This window comes from Eublepharis macularius, chromosome 13 (assembly GCF_028583425.1).
Source record: "Eublepharis macularius isolate TG4126 chromosome 13, MPM_Emac_v1.0, whole genome shotgun sequence".
NCBI lineage: Eukaryota > Metazoa > Chordata > Lepidosauria > Squamata > Eublepharidae > Eublepharis > Eublepharis macularius.
In genome coordinates this window covers 4,804,831-4,830,329 of record NC_072802.1, presented here as the reverse complement: position 1 = coordinate 4,830,329, position 25,499 = coordinate 4,804,831, and the positions used below count along the sequence as shown (strand labels likewise).

Genomic DNA, 25,499 nt, shown 5'->3' with positions numbered 1-25,499 from the left:
TTTGTGCAGCTCCCTGCCCCTTTTGAAATAAAGTAAGAGAGCCCTCTTCACCTCTTAAGGTGTGTAGCGTGCATTCTTGAGATGAGGTGGGGTTCAGGAGGAATACTGGGAGAATAATGTCTTGTGAAAAATGAAATGACAAAACCACCTTAGGTGGGAAGGTGAGGCTGCGGCACAGAACTACTTTATCGTTATGGAATTTTAAGGTGGGTCTTCTAGGCAGCTTATGCAGGGCTTTTGTGAGGTCTCCCATCTGACTAGACATCCACCTTTATCTTCAGCAGGAGCATGGTGGTGCTTCTGCCACAGCCCATAAAGCCAGCAAATTAACCCTCAAACTACAGGTGCAGTCAATGCCTGCCCAGCTCAGGGTAGGCCCAGAAAGTTAAGCAGAGCAGATTCAACTTCTGGGACTCAGGCCCATAAAATGTCGCAGCTGCTACTAGCTCAGATGGGACATACATTAAAAAGAAGGCTCCAGTGTTGCCCTGGACACACCACAGCACTCATTTTAGGGCATGTAAGACTATCCCCTATGAACTGATGTGAAGATTTTCCTCGCTGCCCACCACCTACTCCCCAATTGGGGAACCAGGTGCCCCACAGCTGGTAGCCTGGAATGGGCCACCTCCCTCTCAGGCACTTCCATTCTCAGCAGCAGGAATTAGTGGGATTCACCAATGTGTTCCATTCAAAACTGCTCATAGCCAATTCACGTGGTGGTTAGCCTCTTTTCCACGTTCACGCATACATATTGGCAGTCAAGAGATCCAGGCAATGAAGATTCAGGACACGAAGGCCACAGTCATTCAGTGGGTCTAAACTTTATTGGCACTGGATGAAGAACAGGCTGGGCACCTTGAACAAAACCCTTTGCAATGCCAGGCATCGGACTGGCAAGGAGATCTGTGGCTAGCCACAAACGCAAGGGTTCCCTTGCAGCCGCTCAAAGAGGGCTGGTGTTTTAACATAACACATAAAAAGGTTGCTCAAAAAGGAGACATAATTTACAGCAAAATTCAAAACACAAAAATAAAAGCAAGGCAAAATGCTTAATAGGGCAGCCCCCTCTAGGAGGATAGTATATATCCAAATAGCAGTAAACAAAAGGGCAGGGGTATAGGCAAACACTCCATGTATCCTAAGAAATAATAAAAAAAACACCTGTGTCTAGAAATCTCACTGTAATACTGAATGCTTCTTACATTAATTTCCTTGCAAAATATTATCTCTTTACAATACAGTATACATTTTCCAGGAAGAAGGAGAGAGTCTCCTTCACCTCCCAAACACTTCCAAAACTAACATTTTCTAATTGTGCATAGCTAGAAAAGAATGAAATCATTATCATTAGATACCATTGGAGTACATAATACTGGTAAGATCAAGGAAGAGCTGAATTGACTCAACGAGGCATTAGACTCTCTGGCACACACTGGATTGTTCCTATTCTGGACCATTTGGAAGAAACGGGGCTCAGGGCAGAAGATGAGCCCGTGGCAAGGCAAAGGTGGCGCCTCCTTTTTCAGGCACTGGGCATTCTCTCCTCAGGGTAGCAAGGGTGGGTTTAAATAGGAGTGTCCCAGTGACAACTGCAGTCAGGGGAGCAGAACTCCAGGCAAGAACAAACTCCGGTACCAAAAGCCAAAGGGCTATTTGTTCACATAGTAATGAGAGGGAAAGCCACATCTATTCAAGGCCGGAAACTCCTCAGTAAAGAGTGTATAAATTGGTTCTGACATGTTTCACTGAAAGCTTTTATTCTTGAAAGGACAAAAAGACTCAAAGCGGGGAGGGGGGTGTTTGCATATTTTCAGAAGAGGAGGAGAGGAGGCTGGCTCACTGTGGCCCCCCACCCCCTTGTTTCCTCATACATCTAAGAGGGGGGAGGATCACAGGCTCATCAGCAAATATGCCGGATGCTGAGACTTTGCCTCTTTGGAGAGAACGCTGTATTGCTTTATAGCGCCAATGCTAGAAGAGATTTGGGACTTTCGTTGCTGGGTTTTGGCCACACATCACTGAAGTTGGCTTGTGTCTTCCAACCACTGCATGCAGTTTTTAGCTTCTGGGCAGTGCAAAGTTTAAAGAGGCTAAGATAAGGGCTACTTAGGAGAGCAGAGAACCTTCCCTTGAAAAGAAATTTATTTTAGTTCCAGAGAGGCTCCCTAGACCATCTGTCTTTCCTATTTTCCTCCAAGGAGGCTCACAGTCATGCCCAACACAGCCCTGAAGAAACCTGACTCTTTCTCCAATTAACAGAGGTGGCCCTGAGTTGCACACAGGCAGGAATCTCCCCTTGTTCAAATAAAAAGCAAAAGGTGTTCCAAGGCAGCAAAAACTAAAACCAGTTTTAAATCCAAGACAAATGGCTGGCAACCTAGAGAAGGGAAGGGCGTGTGTGTGTGTGTGTGTCTTGCTGGGCATGCAGATCAACAAGACCTCTTTATGACACACTTCCTCTGTAAGGCACCTTCAGCAGGGCTGGCGCGTGCTGGAATCTCTCCTGCCAAAGTCTAGTTGCATAATGTTGCCTCTCCTTTCCCAGGGAACGGTGGCTGACAATCCCCTTTGGAAATACTCGGGTCTGACTATGCCGGCAAGGGGAAAGGCCAGCCATCTCTGCCGCTGGGCACGGCAAATGTCACTTTTCAGCAAGCTGTTCCCAAGGGCATAACTAGGATCCACCCAGAACACACACAAGTCACCCAAAACGTAAGATCGGTCCGGCTGGTCTGCTGAACCTTGGGAAATCATGAAAAACTTTGGTCTTCAGAAAAAAGGCACACACGCTCTGTTTAGCCCAGTTTCTGTTAAATTCTATTACAATTTCTCCTGCCATTTAATGTCAAAACTACCCCCCTCTGAAAAGCAATTGACCAGGTCAATTCCAATATTGGATCAATCAGAGCAAGACTGGGCTGGGAGAGGGGCTCTATTTGTTGCTGGTGCCGCACAAGAGGCCCGTAAGCAGCAGCACTGCGGACGTGAGGCGGAGGAAAGCCACGCGGGATGGAGATTTTTGCTCGGCTGAAGGGAAGTGAAAAATCTCACCACTGTCAGAAACTGGCAAAGAAGGCACAAGTGATTGTTTGGTCCAGTGCTGAATAGCAGCATCTGCACAGAGCTCTGAGACTGACGAGGACCGTTCTTTTGCAGTAATTCCAGCATAACAGTTACACACAAGTAGCAAAAGAAAGGGGAAGGGGGGAGAGAACGGGGACTACGGGAGCAGGAATGGTTACATGGACTCAAATTCATCGATACGTTGCTTGGTGTTGCCCTGCCGGATCTGGCGGAGCGTCTTGTACTTGTCACGGCCCAGCCTCATGTTCTCAGCGTGGATCATATCGTTGGATGTCTTCTTTGTTTCATCTCGGGCGTTGGCCAGTTCAGAAGTGAGAGCCTGTTGATAGGATGGAGGGGGAAGAAAGGGAAAGAGAAGCAGCCTCTTCAGTATGCTCCACGAGTCAGTCAAAGCACGGGAGGGGCAGAGGGGCGGGGACCGTGAACAGCCATGCCGCTTGAATGAGCCCAGGGCAGGACATCTCTTCCTGGCCTTCTGCAGGCAACCCCAAGCTTGGCGGGTCTAGAGCTACGACCTGAAGGGCAAGAGGGAAGAGGCTGCTGCTCTTTCACCCATGGCCCTGTGGGCACAGTAGTGCCCATGGAAACACCATCAGCGTGGTACCTGCTCAGAGTTTGGGCAGGGCGCTGTGGCGTTACTGATGATATCACAAACTGTATTTTTATGCTTGTTTCATTTGCATGCTGCTTTTAAGTCCACAGTGTGAAAGAAAATATTTTTTAAAGTTACAAATAAAATGGAATACAGACGACACGGTGACCAAGATGTCTAAAACTGGGGCATCCATGTAAGCTCCGCCACTGGCAGACTGCAATATCCAGTGCTGGTTCTATTTGAGGCGGCCCGCTTCTCACCACAAATGACAGTGCTATTCAGTGAGGCCCACCGACTCGCTCAGCCCGTCCCGTGGTGAACGTTCCCCTACCAACTAGTTTGAGTGATCGAGTGTCAGGACGTCTCCTGCCATACTCTGCAAGGCCTGCTTGATTCTGTGTGGCTCTGATGTTAGAAGCTGTTCTCTGCCTGAGACGTGACAGCCTGCGGTTCCTCTTTCGCCTGGGCGCTGGGCCTCAGGGCCTCGGAGTTTTGTCACACATCAACTCTGCTGTGCCTTGCTGCTCCTCTCTTGAACTTAGCTGTTTCCTGAAGGGGGTGTGTGCGTGTGTGTGTGTGTGCGGGAACTCTGGGGCTGGGCTTAGAATCCTACATACATTATGTGCTTATAGAGAATTGCCATTCCTGGCAAGGAGAGTAATAGGGAATGAACGAGTAGCTTATCAAATAAAACACTTCAACTCCTGCAGTTCCTGGACTCATGCGGTGAAGTCTTTGAGAGTTACTTGGCAAATGGCGGAGGCCACAGCTGCAGCCTTTGCTGTACGGCTAGCTGATCAATTAGTCAAAGTCAGACTTTGTGACAAACTGCAGTTTTCCAAGTTCTGACAGCCCCAACCCCTCTGGGGGGAACGACGCCGGGCAAACATTTTTGATGACAGCTATGCTTTGTGAGTCTAAGCCTGGGCTTGGCAGGAAGGCAGCTCGACCCCTGCCCCCGCCCAAAGTCTCCCCCGCCCCCCAGCTGAACGAGCCCCACTTTCACCTTCAAGTGCTTCTGAACCCGTTCGTTCTTCTCTGCCTCAGTGGTCCGCTGCTCTTCGCTGCGGTCCTTGGCAGAGGCGTGGGCCTTCAGCTCAGCGCTGGCCTCTGCAGCGTTCTCGTCCTGCTCGTCGTCGTGCTCATTCTCGGACTGCATGGGCTCAGGGACGTGGGGTGTGCTCGTGGCCGTCTTCAGCTCTTCTTTAGTCCTTTCCAGGTCTTCTTGAACCATTTGGGCCTGGGAGAGAAGGAGAACATCCCGGCAGAAAATTAGCAACTCAAGGAAAGATGCGTGAGTGAATTTGCCTACCATTTTCTTAGATGTTTATCAGCAGGGCAGAAAACACCGAAAGTGTTTAGGGCTTGTGATGTGGTGTGATATCACCACATCACAAGCCCTAAATTTATGAGCACTTTCACTGGTTCTCCAGTGCCACGACAAGTTCTGTGATGAGCATCATGCACCTTTGAATGGATAAGTAACAGTGACAGTCATGCAAAAAGCCAAATTACCAAGGCGTTCTCTACTAAGTGCACATGTCAAACAAAACACTGGGTTGGGTCCTGCCCGTTTTCCCACTGGGACGAGGGAATCTTGCCCAGTTACTCTCCTTACTGCAGCCCTGACCCACAGATAATGGCTTCCAGCATTTCCTTGCTAGAAGTTGAAAAGGGGGGCCCCTCCTCTGTCCTTCATCAGTGGGAATCCACCCAATATATCTAACTCTCAATATGGCCACATCTGTGTATTCATAAATCTGGAGAGCGGCATTTTGAATGGACAAGGGTCGTTGTTCTACAAACCTGAAAAAAGCACCAGGCCAAAAAAAAAATATCTGAAATCTAAAAAGAAGTTCACAAGGGGTTAAAACTCCCCCCCCCCAAAAAAAATTATAGAAGCAGCACATGCAGTCTGAGGCAACCACAAAAATACTGCAGCCTTTCTGAGGTTGCCTCTGACTGCATGTGCTGCATCCTGCATTTGTGGCCTTCCTGACAAACACACGTGGGACCCCCTCAGACGTGGCTGCCTGAGACAAGCCGGGCGGAGGACTCCGCAGCAAGGGAAGAGCCAGCTTGTTTTGCTGGGGAACGAGGCACAATTTTCTGGGCTCTCCTCACCTTATATAAAGTAACTAGCAATTATATGTATGAATAGTTAATAAGCAACAGGGGAAATCAGACTTAGTATAATTGCTATTATTGTTATAATTATACTGTTATTGTAGGGCTATGTCTTTCAAACTGTGTTATGTTCTTGTTTCTCCATTTTCCAATTTGTTGGAACTGAATTCATTTTACAAGATCAGTGATTTGGCAGGATCCAGCACCTTGGTGTGTTGCACCAATACAGATAAAAGCATATGACAATAATCAATACTGAGCAATACTAGTACTTGTATTCTAGATGAACTTTCAGACTTAGCATGAACCGTCTGTGTGTTTTTTCTATGTGTTAGGTAATTCTAACAGGTGTGCTTTAATCTTTTGACAGTTAAATAAAATAGTGGACTCTATCGAGATTCATGTTCCTCTATCAGAGATTCAACCAATAGTGATCTCTCAACTTAACTTTTTCTGACACTTCTCAGAGATTTATAGTTTTGTTTTGCAAGTTTGTGTATAACATCATTTTTTACTAATTGGAAGGTTGTACAATAGAAACTATGAATATTCAATGAAGCATCAGACCAATTATTGTTTGTTTGTGCTATCATTTGAATAGACCTTAAATATTTGCATATGATGACTTATAAAATTGCAAATTCAGATAGAATGTCAGAGCTCTGATGGAAGAAATCTCTTGAGAGAATTTAGGTGAGAACTTATTTTTACCTAGGCATTTCATAGAAACTTTGATTATGTTAAACTTGGAATTTATTAGGAAATGTTAGCAAACTTATTTCTTATTGCCTTTCCGTGTTCTGTTTTTATAGGATTTATATTAATAGCCTTTTATATTTTGATTACTTGCTTCATTAAAAAACTAGGGTGTATTTTCAATAAAGTGAAATAAACTCTAGACAGGTGTCTGTGTGCTTGACAAAGAGTTGCAAAGCGATATTGAACCCTATATAAATAAATGTACTGATAAACAGGTGGTTCAAAGAACTTATCTGTTTGACAGGTCTGAGAACTAATTGCTGAAAGCTCTCCAAGAGAAAAGATACATCTTTCTTTGGGCTAGTAGAAGCTTAGTTTCAGACACGGGCAAAAGCTCGTTACAGGTGGTTTGGAAAAGAAATCAGTCTTGTCCCAGCCAAAGTTTGTAAGCAAGAAATGCTGGTTGAAAGGAATGAGGAGGAATCAACAGTTGCAGGTTTCTGTTCACTGTTATACCCACCGCAGCTGTTCAACTACTTGGAACTCGGCCGTGTTGTTCTGCACGACAGAAGGATTTGTGATCAAGAAGTTCTTCTGAGTTTTATTCTTGATTTAGTCCCACAGAACCCACACAGGCCTAGACAGCCCATACAAAACGCCCCAACAGCCAGCTCATGTGCTGGTTCTCCTTCTCCTCTACGGCTAATAGGCGCAGCCATTTAGAAATTCCCCTCTGGGGATGGCAAAGGGGAATCCCCTCTCACTGAGGGTGAAAGCAGAGAGAGGCCCCACTCACTTTCTGCTGCCACTCCATGGCCTCGCTCTCTTTCTTCTGCCGGGCCATTTCCAGCTGTGAGATCCTGCCCGTGAGTTCTGCCATCTCAGCAGCCTGAAAAAGCAAAACAGTAGGTTGCTCATGGCAGTATGTGCAGGTGACCTTCTTTGTTTTCTGTATCCCTGTTCTAATCTCAGGAGGATATGACACTACAAACTTATAGCAGTTTTAAAAACAGTTTGTCACATGCCTTGGGAATGACATCCCAGCAAAGGTGTTGAGAGTTAGTGTGTGTCCACCCCTCTCCCGCAAACAACAGTTCCCAGGAGACAGGCTTTGATTGCAGACGAAGGCAACATGTTTACTGAATCACATCTGCCATCCCCCATGGGTACCAACAAAGCTGCCTGAACATCCCAGAGACAGGTATTTCTTACAGTATAGGACCCTCCTCTCCCACTCCACTGTTCTGGAAACAAAATCCGACTTATTACCTGTCTAGGGTGTCTGATGTCAGAAGAATATCATCAAGCTCAGTTCTCCTGTAAGTCATACTCTGTGTCCAATTCAGAGGCGCTGCGCATTTGCTGCACCAGAAGCAGGGGGCCTTAAGGAGCAGACTCCTTCCATTCCTGAATGGGGGCAGGGCTATCTATGGTTTTAACACCAGTCAGGGAGACTATGCTGGGGAGCAGGAGGGGCCAGCACACATGGCAGAGCGCAGGCTTCACGGCCCAGCTCCTCCCATCCACGTGATCTTGGATGATAAAGATGCAAAATAACCAGGTTCCTTGGGAGTCGCTGCCAGCCACAATCACCCAAATAACGCTGACTCCGTGTAAAGCAGGCGACTATGTTTTCTGGGTGGCGTCAGCCACCATCATTGGTCTGAATTCTGTCCCCCACCCCATCCCCAGGTCCCGAGCCTTAAGCAAGGTGCACTGGCCTCTACTCTGGTCCCCCTCAAAACCCTTTCCTCTGCTATCAGAGTTCAGCTCTCCTGCTCCTTGGGGACCAGTCCGGCCTTGTCTCTGGCTCCCCTTCTTCTGCAAGTGCCCTAAGAGGACCCTTCAGGCCGGCCGGCGTACCAGCTGTTCCTGGGTCTTCTTCTGATCATGGGATGCCCTCAGCAAGGCTTCCTTGGCCTCCTCTGCTTCCTTCCGCTCTTTTGCCAGCTTCTCTGCTTCTTCCTGAGCTCGTTTCCTTTCCTGCTCCAACTCCAGCGCTCTGCGGGTCTGCTCTTCCAGTTCTAAAGTGGAAAAACAAGCACAGCGGCCTTCAACGATCCAGGCAGAGACTCAGAAGAAGGCCAGCCCCAGCCTCGCTGGCCTGGTCTCACAGGGGCATTTCCACGCCTGCAAGCGATTGGGAAATGTGCCCCTACCGAGCTGAGCTGTCTTGGTTTGCTCCTCTATTTGCCGGAGCCTCTCCATCAGCTCTTCCTTCTCACGCTCAATCTTCTCCTTCTCTTTCTCCGCCAGTTCCCTCTTCTTCTTCTCATTCTCCAGCAAGGCTCTAAGAGGGGAGGAAACACCAAGGATTACATAGGAAGTTATCTGGATGGCAGAACTTGCTGTCCTCCTTAAAACAAACTCCCAGCTGATCTTCTCCTGCCCAAGTCTTTTACGAGTGATCTGTTGCACTTTCCAATGGCTGCCCGTTCTGTGGAGCTTACTGAGTCTGTTGTTTCCCACATTTTTGATATCTGGAGCACAGTTTTAGCTTAGATTAAAACATGCAAGCATGGTCCTCACCCACACAGAAACGGAAACCACCCTGTCACCTGCAAGCATCCTGCCACTCCCTTTGCTCAGCCAGTTTGGGATGGGACCCGATTCTTTAGGCATTTATGCTACTGCTGGGATGCCACCAGGTCTGGCGCCTCTTCATCGGGGCTGCATCACAACTCTGCGGACATCCTTACTCCTCCACATACTTCCGTTGTCATCCCTCTTTGTGTACTGGCAATGAGGGAACTGTTCAGTGCCTGCTCTTCTGTGAGGGGTGTGTGTGTGTGTGGGGGGGCATCCAGCAAAGTGGCTTAATTTCTCAAGGCATGTTGGTGAAACTTGGCACAGTGTGGAGGTTGTCAGAAAGCTTATATGGAAGGGATACTTTCTTTTTTTGCTTTCAATATGTTTTATTTCAAGATGCAAAATACAAACATTTTGTTAAACTTTCCATCTTTTCTAAATTACACTTTTTAATACAGATAAACTACTTAGAATGGTTTCTATTCTTATATACATTGCATAATTATTTATTATAGATGATACTGCTTAATATAGAACTATGTTTTACACCTTATATATTCTTAGTTAAGTATCATGGATCAAGGTTTAGTTCGAAGTCACTGTTTGGAAGGCACACTTCTAAGGAGGGGGCTTTTCCCCACTGCCTACAAACCAGCTTCCCCCTGCCACCCCCACCCCCACCCCAGGTGCCTCTGCAGCCCTTCATTCTCAAGAGTCTCAGTGCAAGCCCCATTTGGATACGCTCCATTTAACCACCACTGTTCTTGCAGGACCACTTTGAGAAAGGTGACGTGAGCCAACCTCCCACTTCCCTCCGCCTAAAGGAGTCCAAGTAACAGATGCCACCTTCTCCACAGCTTGGTCTGTGGGCATCTGGGCAGGGGCTGCCAATCACTGCCCTTCTCATGCACTTCAGATGCAGAACTTCACAAACCTTTGGTCCCACCACTGACCTCCAGTCTTACCATGGGCGTTCGATAGAACAGATGGCTGCACGACCGAGTGCCAGACTGAAAACATTCCACACGGTCCCTCTTGGGAAAATTTCACACACGGCTCAATGGCACCCACCTCTCCATCTGCTTTTGATGCTTCTCCTCCCGGGCTTGGGCCTTCATCTGCTGCACTTCAATGGTGTCTGGCTTGCGCCTGCGCATGTACAGCTCGTGGTTGCCCATGCACAGAGCCAGGATGCGCTTGTTAATCCTTAGCCGTGGGGCGTAGAATACAAAGTCCTTTGCAAAAAAAGGAGGGAAAGTCCAGGATTAATAGCACAATCCTACGCTGAGTTACTCCAGTCTGAGCCCATTGAAGTCAATGGGCTTCCCCTTTGGGGGTAAAACAGCTGCATGCCTAGACGGATCTCCACGCCTCCTCCACTGAACTTGCTCATACCAGGCAGACTGAGAGGCCTGCAGCCAAGTGAGGCCAGCAGGCTGAACAACTGGGAAATCTGTCTGAAGCCGAACTCTCTGCAGGTGGCCTGCAAGAAAAACCTTCCTAGCCAAGCACCACACGTCTGGCTCCAACACACAAAAGGAACACGCCTAAAACGCAGGCAGTGCAGCCACATAAAGGAATCCATAGCCAGACTAAAGCAGCAGATCCAACAGCCAGCTGAGAAAGGTGTTTAGTAGGATGTGATTTATGCTAGTCACCCAAAGGTCAACCATGCAGGCATGGTTGGGGGGTCAGTATGACTCCTGCCCTCCCCTCCCCAAAGCAAAAAGAGAGGCTGGGCAGGGCTTCCTCTATAGTTATGAAGGAACAGGGCACATCCATGGCGCTAGAAGCTCATCCTCAGCATTGTGAGCTGAGCCCAGGTGCAAAGAGCCAAACAGCTGATCTAGAATCGGAAGCTCTGCTCTTGGCGACTCTCCCCGTCAGCGGCAGCTTCTACGTAGCCTTCGAAGGCAAGCCCACGCACTCCAAAATGCAAGGTTACCAAAGATGAATGAGGAAAGAAAATCCCAGTGAAGCGCAGACACTCCACCTGGTATTGGGGGGAGGGAAAGTGTAGATAAGGTCATGGCTCCTAGCGCAGGCTCTGCACGTGCTCAGCAGACAATATTCTTCATCAGGACAAATGCAGACATTGACAGGGCTGGAAGGACAGCCTTCCAGAATGAAAGGCCACCTGGTGGGGACGCAGCGATTCTGCAAATGACAGGATAGTGCTCAATTTTTTGGGCCGACAGACAAAGTGGATGTCCCAGAGCCACAGCGTGGTGCTCATATAAGCTGAAAGAGCTCAGGAACATGGGGAAATGTTAACTATAACAATAAATTTTTGATTGACAAACTGCCGCAGCAATCAAAAGTGGGCAAGTCTACAAGTGGATGAAAGCCAGCTCTGCACCCAGCCCTTGGCGCACTATTGTTGGGGGCAAGTGATGCTCAAACTATGGTGACCCCACACTTCCTTCAGCTGAGCAGCGCACCCGTCTTTCTGACCACATAATCTGCCCTATACAGCATAGTGGCTGGAGTGATGGCCTCAGACCCGAAACACCCAGGGCCAAACTCCCACACCACCACGAAGCTCATTGGATGATCTTGGGCCAATCGTTCTCTCCTTCAGCCAAACCTACATCACAGGGGTGTTGTGAGATAAAGTACAGGAAGGAAGAATCATGCATCCTGCCCTGGCCTCCTTGGAAGAAGAGCAAAATGCAAATGCAAAAGATTGTCAGGACAGAAAGAGGATTAACTGTGAGCCATAAAGAAGTCTTACTGGTGCTTTCTTGTCGATTGGCTTGATAACAAACTTCTTATCATTGAATGAAATGTTTCTGATCTCACTCCAAGGGAATCCAATTTTTGGTGTTAACCTGCAGAAAGTAAAGAAGAAAAAAATTCACAGTTCCAAATCTCCGAGAGAGGATCCTATTCCCAACTCATCTGCGTGAATCAGACCATACAAAGGAAACGGGACAACCTGACTAATCAGGTCGGGCAATGGGGGAAGACCCAGTGTTCTCTCCCAGGTCTGAAGAAGGCCTTTCCCAGGACAGTGGAAGGTTAGCCATTTCCCCCCCAATGTAGGCTTGGTCTGTTAGCCATAACAACTCAATGGAGTCTCCACGTTCTGAAGCAGAATACCTGCGACTGCCAGGGGCTGGGGATGAACTACAGGAGGGGGTCATTTCCTTCAAGCCCCGCTTTGAGGTTCCCGAGACTGAGCATTGCTGGGAACCGAACAAGACGCTGGACTAGAAAAAGACGGACGGATGCAGCAGGCCTCTTTCCTTGCAGAAACAAGAAAACGAAGGGAGCTCTGGTTACCTGTCATTCTGCTCATAAATGTTGAGTCCGAGTGCATCTACTCCCAGCCAGAGTTCGGAGCCCTTCTTATTCTTAATACTGAAGTAGTTCACACCATACATCTCCAGATCCTGCGCGATTTTCAGATACTCCAAGATAGCGTCTTCCCTAAAGGATATACACACACAAAACTTCTATGTTTAATGGTCCAGCAGGATTCTCAAATTAAAACAGATCATATCTCATGAATCATTAGCCATTCTAGGAAGCCCCTTGCAATATGGGGATAATACTACCGGCCTACTATAGAGAAGTTGTGGGGATTGCAGAGAACACAGAGCATGATGGACACTCAAAAGAGCTATATAAAAGTAGCAATTATGATTGCAAAGAGTTATTCAGCACCTCTAAGGTACCATTGCAGATAGTTCCACCCAAGGAAAATAGCCAGTTAATATAAGCCACCACACTGAGTTTGCATGATTATATTCAGCATAGTATCTGGCTATTTGTGCAGCTGAGATTTGGGGGGCAGAACCTGAGAAAGGAACATGATCGGAAGTCCACAAGGAAAAGAACAGCCAGGCACAAATGCTTCATTACCGATTCATGGGCCCTTCAGACACACACACACACACACACACCCCACCTGCACCCACTTCTGCAAACAAGTATTCCGTTCTATGCATGACAACTCTCAATGCCTAGAACTCTGTTTCTCGGGCAGATTTTGGAGAGAGAACCACAGGATGGCTTGAAAGTCACTAAATTCCCTAAGCTTCCACTACTGGGGCCACGAACCAGGAGGCCTCCTCCCAAATACTGCCTCCATCCACGGGACTCCCTAGATGGTCTTGAGCAAAGAGACTCCTCCAAGTCTAAATCCTTCCCACTTGCAATACAGGCAGAATCCGGGATTGGTACAAGGACTGCGAGATCACGCTACGGACTGGGAACACGGGAAAGCAGAGCCATGCAAATGCTCAGTGATTAGATCCCACCAACGTTCAGTCACAGAAGCCCCTGCTCCATACATGCACCGTCAGACCTCCTCAAACCTTTGGATTACCTGAGCATTCCCCGGTGTTCTTCATGCCATACCTGGATCCTCTCTTCCCACTGATCTTTATTGAGTTTGTGTTGTTCCAAAACTCTAGGAAACAAAGGACAGAAAAATAATTTGGATTGCAGTTGCTTCCACATATGTCAGTCATGACAGAATAAGGACTGGTGTGTGCGTGTGTGATTTGGACCTACCTAGAGAGTCGCTCCCTGTAAGAAGCTTCACGTGTGAAATGGGCCTCGTTTACAAGGCCATTCTCACACTCCAGAGTTCTTGTCTTGCTTTTTCCTTTCGGAACATATTTCAAGGAACTCCCTCGCCCCCACCCGAAAGGCATTTCCTCACTGCCCAACAACACGTCCTCTGAGAAAGGAAGCCTCTCCTTCATACACCTGCACCTTCTTTTTTCCACACCATTTCACTTTCTAACTCCTAAGGCGGCGCCTGCAACGGAAACCACCCTGGGGCTGAGGAAGTCCAGTCCTGAGACCCTGCTTGGCAACTAGACTGCAGGGGAACGTCTCCCTTATGGTACAGCTGGGCAGTTCATCCCGGAACCAAGCCAAAGGACACCCAAGAGGCAGCCAGCAGCACCTCCAAGGCAAAGTGGAAGAGCTTGGGCTGCTGATCACACAGCAGGAGAGGCTGGCTGCTCATTTCCCAGTCTGCTAAGAAACAAGAGCGTAAGAAGGAAGGAGCCCTTCGGCCAGGGACCCAGCCCAGGGGCCCCAGAGGACTCCTGAGCCGCCACTCGCGTGTCCTGTTTATGGAACATTCCTAAAGTCTCCTCAAAGCCTCTGTTGTTTCTCACATTCACAGGAAGAATTCAAGCAGCAGAGACCACTGGACTACGTTTGCCAACTTCCAGGTAGTGGCTGGAGATCTAGAATTACAACTGATCTCCAGCTGAGAGGTCAGTTCCCCTGCAGAAAATGGCTGCTTAGGAGGGAGGACTCTATGGTGTTACACCCCACAGAAATCCCTCTCCTCCCCAAATCCTGCCCTCTCCAGGTTGCCCCCCAAAATCTCCAGGAATTTCCCTAACAGGAGCTGGCCCCCCTACACAGGACACACCACAGGCCCCCTTTACAGAGCACAATAGCCCAGAAGAGCGTTGAATCTCATGTACCTCTGAGGTAACAGTTTGTCACCAGTTAGGTAGCCTGGATTATGCGCCTCTTTATTGAAGTCCCCATACTTGGACTGGACAGCATACGAAGCCAGGAGGACGGCAGTCTCTGGAGGGCAATAGATATCATCGTTCAGGATGGCCTCCTTCACTTGGAGGAAGAAGAGGCGCTGCGTGATGTCTTGAATAAGCTCCTCTGCCACGTCCTCAGGGTAGAACTTGGCACGGAACCTGAAGAGCAAGGGGCTCTCTTTGCGCACGTCCTGTGCTGTCACCTGCAGGCAACAGGGAGCAAAACAGGCTTTAGAAGGCGACCTCCACAGCCATTGGAGTTACGAGGTTGTCATGGACAAAGAGGGATGTAAGCGTAATGATTTATGGGCAATTCGTGCCACGGGTACAGTCTGGTTTTCTTATTTTTAACCGATTTTCTAGGCCCTCTGTGGCCTTTCCTTCCTAGAAACCCAGAAGAGCCTGGGCCCCTAGACAAGGGCTCTGTGCATTTCAGGGAATTTGTGTCTCAGTGGGAGGGAGGGGTTAATCCTTCTTTTCCTGCACTCAGTCTCCCGGGGGGAATTCAAGCCTCAGGATTAGCCCTTGCCCATTTGGGTAGGAAAACACGGCCAGTTCCGTGCAAAAGGGCCACCACTTTGGAAAAACTTACACAACTCTCTTCCCAAAGAGTTTGGCAGGGCGGTTGCAGTCCAGGGGGGGGGGGCAGGATGTGCCCTCACATGAGAAACACAAGTCCTCTATTTGACACAGAGACTGGATTGGAAAGGCTGTAGGCATGCTACGGACCAGTTCAGAGTTAATGGTATTAAAGAATGTGTTGCTGCTTTTCTTGCTGGGCTTCCACTAGCCGAGGGTCGTATTCCTTATACAAAGTTTGTCCTGTTTCGCCTACGAGAGTGCAGCTTAAATTCTGGCCGCACAGCTGCAGCGCTCCAGGCCTCTCGGCACAGGCCAAAGTGCCCTGCCCCTTTGTTCCTGCATTCCCTTGGGAAAGGAGGCACTGCCAGGGGAATCAAGGGGAAGGGGGGGGCGTATTCCAGGTCCTTTTAAGTTAAAACCCCAAAGCTGGGATGGTGCCAGTGGGTGGCAGGACCTGGCTGGCTCTAAGGGTTTAACAGAGGTGGGAGGAAGAGGGGTGTGGGGGGGGGCAGCTCTCTGCCTGCTGCTTGAGGAGGGGGTGCCCTTCTCATCTGAGCACACACTCTTTCGGGACAGCAGTCCAGTGAGCTTACTGTGGAAGCACACTGAAACAGCGGCGTAGAGCAGGACGGGGAAGGGGAGAGAAGCAGCCCAAGGCTAGTGCTCCCGAGAGCACCGCTCTCCTGAAGTGAAGGGAGGCACTGAACGCTGGAGGTGGAAAGCCTCTCCCCTTGCCAGCGTCTCTTCTAGTGTTTTAGGGATGCCGCTGCTATAGGGTGGACCCAGGGGGAGCAACACAGAGAGGCACAGAGAGCCTTCCCCAGCGCTGAAGGCAGTCACTGCTCAAGCAAGGCAGGCTCCCTCTTGTTTGAAAGGCAACAGAGAACGAGACAGCATGAGGAACAAACGGATACCTTCTTGTTTAGTTTAAGCCATGTTGAAAAGCCCTTTGTATCCTGGTACTGAAGTCCAAAGAACCAAACTTCCCTCAGGCCTATGGTTTTCACAACCTGTCAAGGAAATCAGAGAGATCAGCTGGTTAGCACCTGCCCCTTTGTTCACCATGACTTACTGAAGAGTTAGGCACACAGGCAGCCTCCTAGGAGTAACAAGTTCAATATGAGCGAGGACCCCCACCCCCACAGGCCTGGCAGCAGGGCCAGGCCGCTCGGTCCCAGTCTGAATGAACTTGCAAGGAGGATCCAACACAGAGTCCGGATCCCACCGTGTGGTCTGTGCCCCACCCCACAACCCCACACATGAATCAGAGTTTGTGCGCAATGCAGCCTCCCACCACTGAGAGTCTGGCATCACAGGTGTAAACTGTGTGGGGGGGGGGGCTGAGGGGCTCGAGCCCCCCCGGATTTGGCCGGGGGGGAGGAGGAGGCAAGCAGTGATAAACTCACACAAGGGACTCAGTTATAATGGCAGATGAAGCACAGGACTGTCCACCCTTCCTGCTATATCAATTGGGGCTTTGTTCCTGTTTTTTACTCATATGTATTTGTGAGTTTATTAAGAATTTATAATTTAAAAAAGGAACTGCAGTTTATATAAACAATTTACAAATAAATGTGACAGAAGAATTAAGAGACTCTGATGGAAGACATATGATTTTGAAAATCAGGCTCCTGGAAGGCAAGATTTACACACTAGCAACAATATATACGCCAAAGAGAAAAAAATGTTATGAAAATGTTTTCCAATCCATTTTCGATTTTCAAGAAGATAATGATCTTCGGAGACATGAATGGGGCAATGGATCTAGAACAAAAGATAGGTGAAAAAAAACATAGAAGGCAGACTTCCCAAAAATGTGTTTAATTATATGGAAATGTCACAATTGGAAGCTGCTTGAAGGATCAAAATCTGAATATTGGATACTATACTTTCTTTTCTGACAGACACCAAATACATTCAATGATTGATATGAGCTGGATATAAAAAACCTGAGTTATTTATATTGTTTGTTATATTATGTGTTTACTTTTTCTTTTGATGTAATTATAATTGTGCTATTGTTGTTATTTTTTCTCTGTTCTGTTTATATTTATAAAAATAAATTTTATATAAAAAAGAATTTATACACTGCCTTAAAATACCTATGGCTATGGCCCGCACTGAGCAGCTTAGTCCTTAAACCTGGCTGGCTCCACCCACTTTCAATGTAGCAACAGTCAGATTGCTACATAACTGCAACATAATTGCTTGGTTCCAATTTACATTTGGAAAACAAAACAATGGGCCACGAACTGGAAACACTCGGTCTACATTACAATTCCCAAAAAAGAGGATGCCAAAGAGTGTAGCAACTATTGGACTATCGTGTTAATTTCCCATGCAAGCAAAATGACGCTCAAATTCTAAAGCAAAGATTCTTACCATATATGGGACAAGAAATGTCAGATGTTCAAGCTGGATTCAGAAAAGGAAGAGGCACCAGAGATCACATTGCAAATTTATGATGGCTAATGGAACATACCAGGGGATTTCAGAAGAAAATCAGCCTGTGTTTTATAGATTACAGCAAAGCTTTTGACTGTGTAGATCATAAAAAGTTATGGAGAGTCTTAAAAGAAATGGGAGTTCCATAACATCTGATTGTTTTGATGCACAACCTGTACTCTGGACAAGAGGCTACTGTCAGGACAGAATATGGGGAAACAGACTGGTTTCCAATTGGCAAGGGTGTCAGACAAGGATGCATATTATCTCCCTACCTGTTCAACCTCTCTGCAGAGTATATCATAAAGAAGGCTGGATTAGATCTAGAAGAAGGTGGAGTGAAAATTGGTGGAAGGAGCATTAACAATTTTAGATATGCAGATGATACCACATTACTAGCAGAAAATAGTGAAGACTTGAAACAACTACTGATGAAGGTTGAAGCACCAAAGCAGGATTACAACTGAACTTCAAGAAGACAAAAGAAATGACTACTGAGGAATTACACAATTTTAAAGCTGACAATGAGGAAATTGAAATTGTTCAAGATTTTCTATTCCTTGGCTCAATCATCAACCAAAAGGGAGACAGCAATAAAGAAATCAGAAGAAGATTGAGGCTTGGAAGAGCAGCTGTGAGGGAGCTAGAGAAGATCCTTAAAGATAAAGATGTCTCCCTGGGGACCAAGATCAAGATAATCCAAACTATGGTATTCCCCATTGCTACGTATGGACATGAAAGTTGGAGAGTGAAGAAAGCTGACAGGAAGAAAATGGATTAATTTGAAATGTGGTGCTGGAGGAGCATTTTGCGGATACCATGGACAGCCAAAAAAAACCAAATAAGTGGGTACTAGATCAAATCAAGCCTGAATTCTCCCTAGAAACTAAAATGACAAAACTGAGGCTATTGTACTTTGGTCACATCATGAGAAGACAAGACTCTCTGGAAAAGTCAAGAATGCTAGGAAAAGTGGAAGGTAGTAGGAAAAGAGGAAGACCTAAAATGAGATGACTTGACTCAATAAAAGAGGCCACATCCTCCAGTTTGCAGGATCTGAGCAAGTATGTTAATGATAAGATGTTTTGGAGGTCTTTCATTCATAGGGTTGCCATAGGTCAGAGGTGACTTGATGGCACATAGCAACAACAACAAGAAGATTCCACTATTAACGCTGTCCCTTCCCTCAGGTTTCAGAACAGGAGAAACCAGAGAGAAAGATAAGACAGTTCAGGGCCTCTGTTTACCATTTACTCCTTTAGTGCCCTAAAATATCCTTTGATGTGTAGATTGCTAATCTCAGGGCTTCCTCCTCAGGAACAGATCAGCAGATAGGACTCTATCTCTCCACTTTCCTATCGAAGTATGGAGTTCCTATAATAAAGAACTCGTCGCTCTTTTATAAAACTCAAGGAAGTATAAGTTTGTTATTTTCTCTTTCTCACACCAGCCAGCATGCTCCAACCACCCATCATCACATTTTCTCTGCAGTCAATGCTACTCTGTTAAGGACCAGTTTCTGTTCCTTTTAATAGGGGAAAAGTGAGTTTCTATTTTATTTTACTTTTTAGTTATGTTATCATTACATTATATTTTGGAAATGGATCACTGGGAAAGGGTAGGCCTTATGTTTCTTTGTTGAAATAGCTTTGTTTGCTTGCTTGCTAGTTTTGGGGGGGGGGATGGGGGGAGAACAGTTTTTTCATGGTAGTGGGTGGGGGGGGGGACTGCTAAGCTCTTCTTTCAATTTCCATTCCATTTTTAAATGGAGAGGTGGTATCTATTGCAGAAAAGGACAATTCCTATAATGGCAACCTGAGTGCTGTCTCTCTGAAACAATGAGAAAGCCCATCTGCATTAACAAGATAGGAGGGGGCGGAATGCAGATCAGAGGCCTTCTGAAAATTTCCTTTTGCCTTGTGTGCAGCCCGGAGAGAACATTGGCAAGGAATGTGCACTGAATTATGTGATTTTGTTAATAATGTGTTCTGAATGTCTGTGTTTTTAAGGTGGAGTTTTTAAGCAGTGTGCTAAGAAAACAAGGTATATAAAATCCTAGGTAGTATAACTGAGTTTTCTTTGGAGTCATGACTAGCCTCAAAATATGCCTTAAAATGTGCTTGTACTCACTTATAGAATATGAGTTTGAAATGAGAAGGAGATTGCTACTACTCTGAACTCTGTACATTACTCAGAAATTGAGTGCTCAGCAATTGTTTTGTATTCTGCCCTGGTTCAGATTTCAACCACACATTTACCAAATGAAGTCATCTGCAATGCCACAATTTAGTAAATTCCAGTACTAACTATGAATAAGGCAGAATCAAGACTCCTATAAATGAATGTCCAGGAAAACTTTTTAAAAGTTTGTCTACAGGGTTTTCTATGTTGCCTTTCTTAGCATCGAATTTGTGACCATTAGTTTGTCCCATACACATGGTATGTATATTTGTAGATCTTAAAGTGACTATCCTAAAAGTGAATTTCAAAAACTGGACACAGCAGGAGATTGCTGAGATAGCACTATAACCGCCTTTTCCAAGATTTGGCCCAGCCCAAGGGCATTGTTAGGGGGGTCCCCATGAGTGCCTGGGTCCCCCTAAATTTGTGGGGAGCCCTCCCTAAATCCCCCATGCCCCCGCCTCCATAGATGGTGGCAATGGAAGCCTCTCCCTGTGATGCCATTGACAACTCCTCCCTGCATGGCGGCAGTAGGGGAGGCCAGCTGGCCAGCGCGACATTTGCGGCTGGAGCCTGACCAGGTAAGTGGGGTGGGGGTGGGAGGGATGGGGTTAAAGGGTGGGGAGGGAGTTTAAGGGTGGGGGTGGGCCTCCCCTCCCCTCCCCCTCCCCGTCACTTCAGTATGCTCTGAAACTTTATGGATTCATTAAGGAAGAAATAATATTAAGGAACTACTTGCATAGTGGTTACAGTCATCTGGAGTGGAAAAATCTCTTACAACGATGTATTGTCGAAGGCTTTCACGGCCGGAGAACGATGGTTGTTGTGGGTTTTCCGGGCTGTATTGCCGTGGTCTTGGCATTGTAGTTCCTGACGTTTTGCCAGCAGCTGTGGCTGGCATCTTCAGAGGTGTAGCACCAAAAGACAGAGATCTCTCAGTGTCACAGTGTGGAGAAGATGTAGGTCATTTGTATCTACTCAGGAGGGGTGGGGTTGAGCTGAGTCATCCTGTAAGAGTTTCCCAGGGTGTGAAATGCTAATGGCGGGAGGCTTCACTGTATCCTGAGGAGGTTCCTTTGCATATGGATTGGTACTTGATGTGCTAATCTTCTCTGCAGGGCTATTGTCGGGGATAGAATGTTTTGTTAGCCTGGTGTTTTTCAGAACTGGAAACCATGCTCTGTTCATTCTTAAGGTTTCTTCTTTCCTGTTGAAGTTTTGCTTATGCTTGTGAATTTCAATGGCTTCCCTGTGCAGTCTGACAAAGTAGTTGGAAGTGTTGTCCAGTATTTTGGTGTCCTGGAATAGGATACTGTGCCCTGTTTGCGTTAGGCCATGTTCAGCCACTGCTGATTTTTCAGGTTGTCCAAGTCTGCAGTGTCTTTCATGTTCTTTTATTCTTGTCTGGATGCTACGCTTTGTGGTCCCGATGTAAACTTGTCCACAGCTGCAGGGTATACGGTATACTCCTGCAGAGGTGAGGGGGTCTCTACTGTCTTTTGCTGATCGTAGCATCTGTTGTATTTTTCGGGTGGGTCTGAATACTGCTTGAAGGTTATGCTTTTTCATAAGCTTTCCCATCTGATCAGTAATTCTGCAGGAGTATACCGTATACCCTGCAGCTGTGGACAAGTTTACATCGGGACCACAAAGCGTAGCATCCAGACAAGAATAAAAGAACATGAAAGACACTGCAGACTTGGACAACCTGAAAAATCAGCAGTGGCTGAACATGGCCTAACGCAAACAGGGCACAGTATCCTATTCCAGGACACCAAAATACTGGACAACACTTCCAACTACTTTGTCAGACTGCACAGGGAAGCCATTGAAATTCACAAGCATAAGCAAAACTTCAACAGGAAAGAAGAAACCTTAAGAATGAACAGAGCATGGTTTCCAGTTCTGAAAAACACCAGGCTAACAAAACATTCTATCCCCGACAATAGCCCTGCAGAGAAGATTAGCACATCAAGTACCAATCCATATGCAAAGGAACCTCCTCAGGATACAGTGAAGCCTCCCGCCATTAGCATTCCACACCCTGGGAAACTCTTACAGGATGACTCAGCTCAACCCCACCCCTCCTGAGTAGATACAAATGACCTACATCTTCTCCACACTGTGACACTGAGAGATCTCTGTCTTTTGGTGCTACACCTCTGAAGATGCCAGCCACAGCTGCTGGCGAAATGTCAGGAACTACAATGCCAAGACCACGGCAATACAGCCCGGAAAACCCACAACAACCAATCTCTTACAACGTTTCCTCCCTGCGAGTTGGACACACCGTGCTCAGTTGGACACATGGTGCTCAGGACCTTATAAACTGTTGGAAGGACTAGTGTTCATATGGTGCTTTACTTGCATTTGCACTTTACATTGTTTGTGCAATATTCATATTGTTAGCACTTAGAGCACTTTATCAATTGTTGAGGGAGCCTGGTTTGTTAGCACCGGTGTAAATGGTTTTCTAACTGTGAGTGGGGTTGGTGTTAAGTATTTATACGGTCCAATAATCAATTTCTACATACTGTTACGTGGTTATATATTATTGTTAATAAAACTTTGAATACGTTAGTAAGTTTACGCGGGTAAATTCTTGTTTTGTATTCCTGAATCTTTATGGAGCATACCGAAGCGACTTAGAAACCTGAATTCAAAGCAGCATACCGCTTTGGATTTCGGGTTTTTCCCCGAAACTTTTTCCTGCTTTGGGTAAACCCGAAGCGGGAAAACCGAATATTTTTCAGGTGCACACCCCTGCTCAAGACTTCTATCCCGCTGAGTTACTCAACTGTCCATAACCACAATGCAGATACCAATTCCTCAGCCACTCCCACAGAAATATGATCGTTACTCCCAGAAAATCTAAGTATGAACTTTTCAACAAAACCTGGCTTATTCATTTACTTGAGAGACCCCCTATTTCGCTGAGACTGAAGGTAAGATTACATGGCATAAAACAATGTAAACAAATAACATGAGAAATCTAATGGGTGAAGCAACAGGACTAATCATAAACATTAGAAACAGTGAAAAAAGTATCAGACATGGTGTGTCAAGCAATGCAGAAGATGGAATTACAAAACTAGAAACAAGGTAGTCAACATGTAACAGGATAAAAGGATAACAGATACAAAAAACAGATAACGTCTAGCATATGCAGTGGCACAGGCTCCAATTCTGTTCTCTTTATAAAAGCACCTTCCCCAATCATTCTGTTACACTTTTGCCCTACTACTTCTATGAAAATGTACCCCTGAACAATTCAGTTTTGCATAGTTTGTGAAATGACAGAAGCGTGGGAGCCTTCCTGGTTTCATCAGGCAAGCCATTCTACAAGGTGGGTGCCACAATCGAAAATGTTGATTTTGCCCAACTGTGGGGTGGCACCTGCAGAAGGCCCTGTTCAGATGAGCAAAGCTGCCATGGCGGAGCACAGGAAGGGGGGTGGCCCCATAGATATGGGAGGCCAAGGCTCTGAAGGGCTTTGTACTTGAACCTTGAACTGAGCCCCGCAACTGATGGGTCGTCAATGAAGTGACTGCAGAATGGGAGTAAAAAGCACGCTCTGCCTAGCTCCTAGTAATGCTGTGGCATTCTGTACCAGGTGGAATCTCTGGATTGACTTCCCGTCTGGATATTACCGTGGCACGGATCTGCATGTCCAGATGGATTCACGTTCCGTCTCTCACTTCACGAGATCACTCTCTGCCATTAGGAACCTTTCCACCTTCATGGGCACGTCCACAATATTTGCAAACAGACCAGATGCTTTTTATCAGCAGGGCTGCCAACGCTGGAATTCAAACATTCTGGTACTTGAACAGAGCAATCTATTCAATAAAGGTGTACAGCTTAAAACCTGCTCGGCGGGGGGGTGGGGGGGGCATTTGCTCTGCTGGTAACTGTCCAGAAAGCTGAGAAACAGTTAGTTGGCCTCTAAAGCACAAAGCAATTACTCTCTTAACCAAAGACGTGCTTTTCCAAAACAGAAGTTGGCACCTCAAAGTGACTCTGATTATATAATCAAGTTCTAAACAGCCCAGGGCATATTACTCTGATTTTGCCACCTGACTTGGCCGGGTGGGTGGGGGGGTTCTGCAAGCCCGGATGCTCACTCTGTGTCGCTTTGCATGCCACCCTTCCCTCCAGGGAGCTCAGAGTGGTGCGTAGGAAAGTGGAGAGAAGTTAAAAGGGCTTCCATGAAGGTCTGTTGCAGGTCTCTTTGCATCTGCAAGACAAACGCACGACCTCCTTCAAGAGAAGCAGGATCAAGTCACATGACAGGAAAATCCCAGGGGCTCCTCTATTTCCCCACAAAAAAAGCAAACGTCAAGCCATCCAAACATTATTTGCCTCAGAGCACCGACTTCTGCCCCTGGCAGCCACTGCAGATATTGCTTTTACAGGATAGGGTTAATGTACACAAAAGAGAAAACATGCACCTCACACACACACATAAATCGCCACAAAACTACACGCAACCACAAGCAAAACGTTTTTTCATTGCTCTAACGTGCATCCACAGAGTTGTTTCACTTTTTTCACGAGTCTAGTCACCACAAGAATGCGCACACACACAAATCACTTTCCTGCCATAAGCCATATGCTTGTTTATGGCTTGTTTAAAAGCAGGCGATATTTGGTTCCCCTTGCTTGCTTGCTGGTGCCTATGTGGGGCCCTCCTCCTGCAGAGTTTTGTTTTACAACAACACACAGGGATGTGCATTTCTATTTGGTGGGGAGAAAGGAGGGATCATCAAATTCATTTTTAACTACAAAGAAACGGAGTAAACTTCTGCTGGGGCCTTTGGATTTTCGAAATTCACAGCTGAATAAAAGGCCAGGATTTCGTATGACATTTCCTTAAAGGATTCTGTACATTCCCTGTTGTGTTGGGCTGGATGGCCAACTCTCGCTCAGCACAGGGGCCGAGTACTAACAAACCTGCGACTGCCAACTGGAAAAACCCCAACAGCTATATAAAGTTCTGACTGATATTTTATTAAGCCAGCTGGAGCAGTACGAGTGGCGGAAGACACACAGCAAGGAAGCAAGGTGGTGGAAAAACGGAATCATTTCCGGGAGGTACTAGAATGCATTGCAGCGGGATAGCTGCCACTTGTTATTCATGCTTTTCCGTGCGATAATGGGAACTCTCAACCTGCACTGGGATCTTTTATTAAAGATCACTTCACAAGTTTCTTTTTTCATACTTCAAAGTCTGGCATTTCATTCTGGGCTGGTGTCCAGTGGCCCACCTCGAGATTCCTTGCGCACTCACATGCACAGAATCAAAAGGGTTTTGACCTTTGAAAGCAAGGCTGGCCCCCGAGTCTGCTCTGCGTTCTGACGGGGCGTTAATGCAGACAAGCACTCCTGGAGGAGGGGATGTTTTGTGAGGTGGGTGGGGAGGGGAGGGGAACGGAGGGGTCTGCTCCAGGCTTCAATGTTCTCAAGCTAGCTGGAAGGGGATGGCAACCCCCCTCCCCCCAGGCAGCCCGCTTCCGCCACCCGGGTAGCGTTAAGTTTGGGAGTGCAGGAGGTGGAGCTGCCAGAAGGAACCAACCAGCACAAAAGGGTTTTTATTCCATGTGGCCAGGCTGGCACACTGAAGCGGCCCTGCAGCAAGCCAAGATGAAGAGGCTGTCTCGGCATGGAGATTTTGGAGGGTGCCATGACAGAAGAGAGGAAGGCCCAACTCCAGGACTTAACAGTAG

At 47.0% G+C, this 25,499-nt stretch overlaps 1 protein-coding gene across 1 annotated transcript in view; it reads right to left on the bottom strand.

Moving 5' to 3' along the window:
* Positions 1 to 800: 800 nt before the first annotated feature.
* Positions 801 to 25,499, bottom strand: part of MSN (moesin) — a 79,175-nt gene continuing 54,476 nt past the window's right edge. The window contains exons 3-13 of the mRNA XM_054995945.1: positions 16,062 to 16,157; positions 14,494 to 14,768; positions 13,371 to 13,454; positions 12,323 to 12,469; positions 11,772 to 11,868; positions 10,109 to 10,272; positions 8,668 to 8,798; positions 8,372 to 8,532; positions 7,305 to 7,397; positions 4,689 to 4,922; positions 801 to 3,406 (exon numbers count right to left, since the gene is read on the bottom strand). Of these exons, the coding sequence (XP_054851920.1) occupies positions 3,242 to 3,406; positions 4,689 to 4,922; positions 7,305 to 7,397; positions 8,372 to 8,532; positions 8,668 to 8,798; positions 10,109 to 10,272; positions 11,772 to 11,868; positions 12,323 to 12,469; positions 13,371 to 13,454; positions 14,494 to 14,768; positions 16,062 to 16,157 (1,647 nt within the window). The 3' untranslated portion in view covers positions 801 to 3,241. The remainder of the gene's footprint in view (positions 3,407 to 4,688; positions 4,923 to 7,304; positions 7,398 to 8,371; positions 8,533 to 8,667; positions 8,799 to 10,108; positions 10,273 to 11,771; positions 11,869 to 12,322; positions 12,470 to 13,370; positions 13,455 to 14,493; positions 14,769 to 16,061; positions 16,158 to 25,499) is intronic.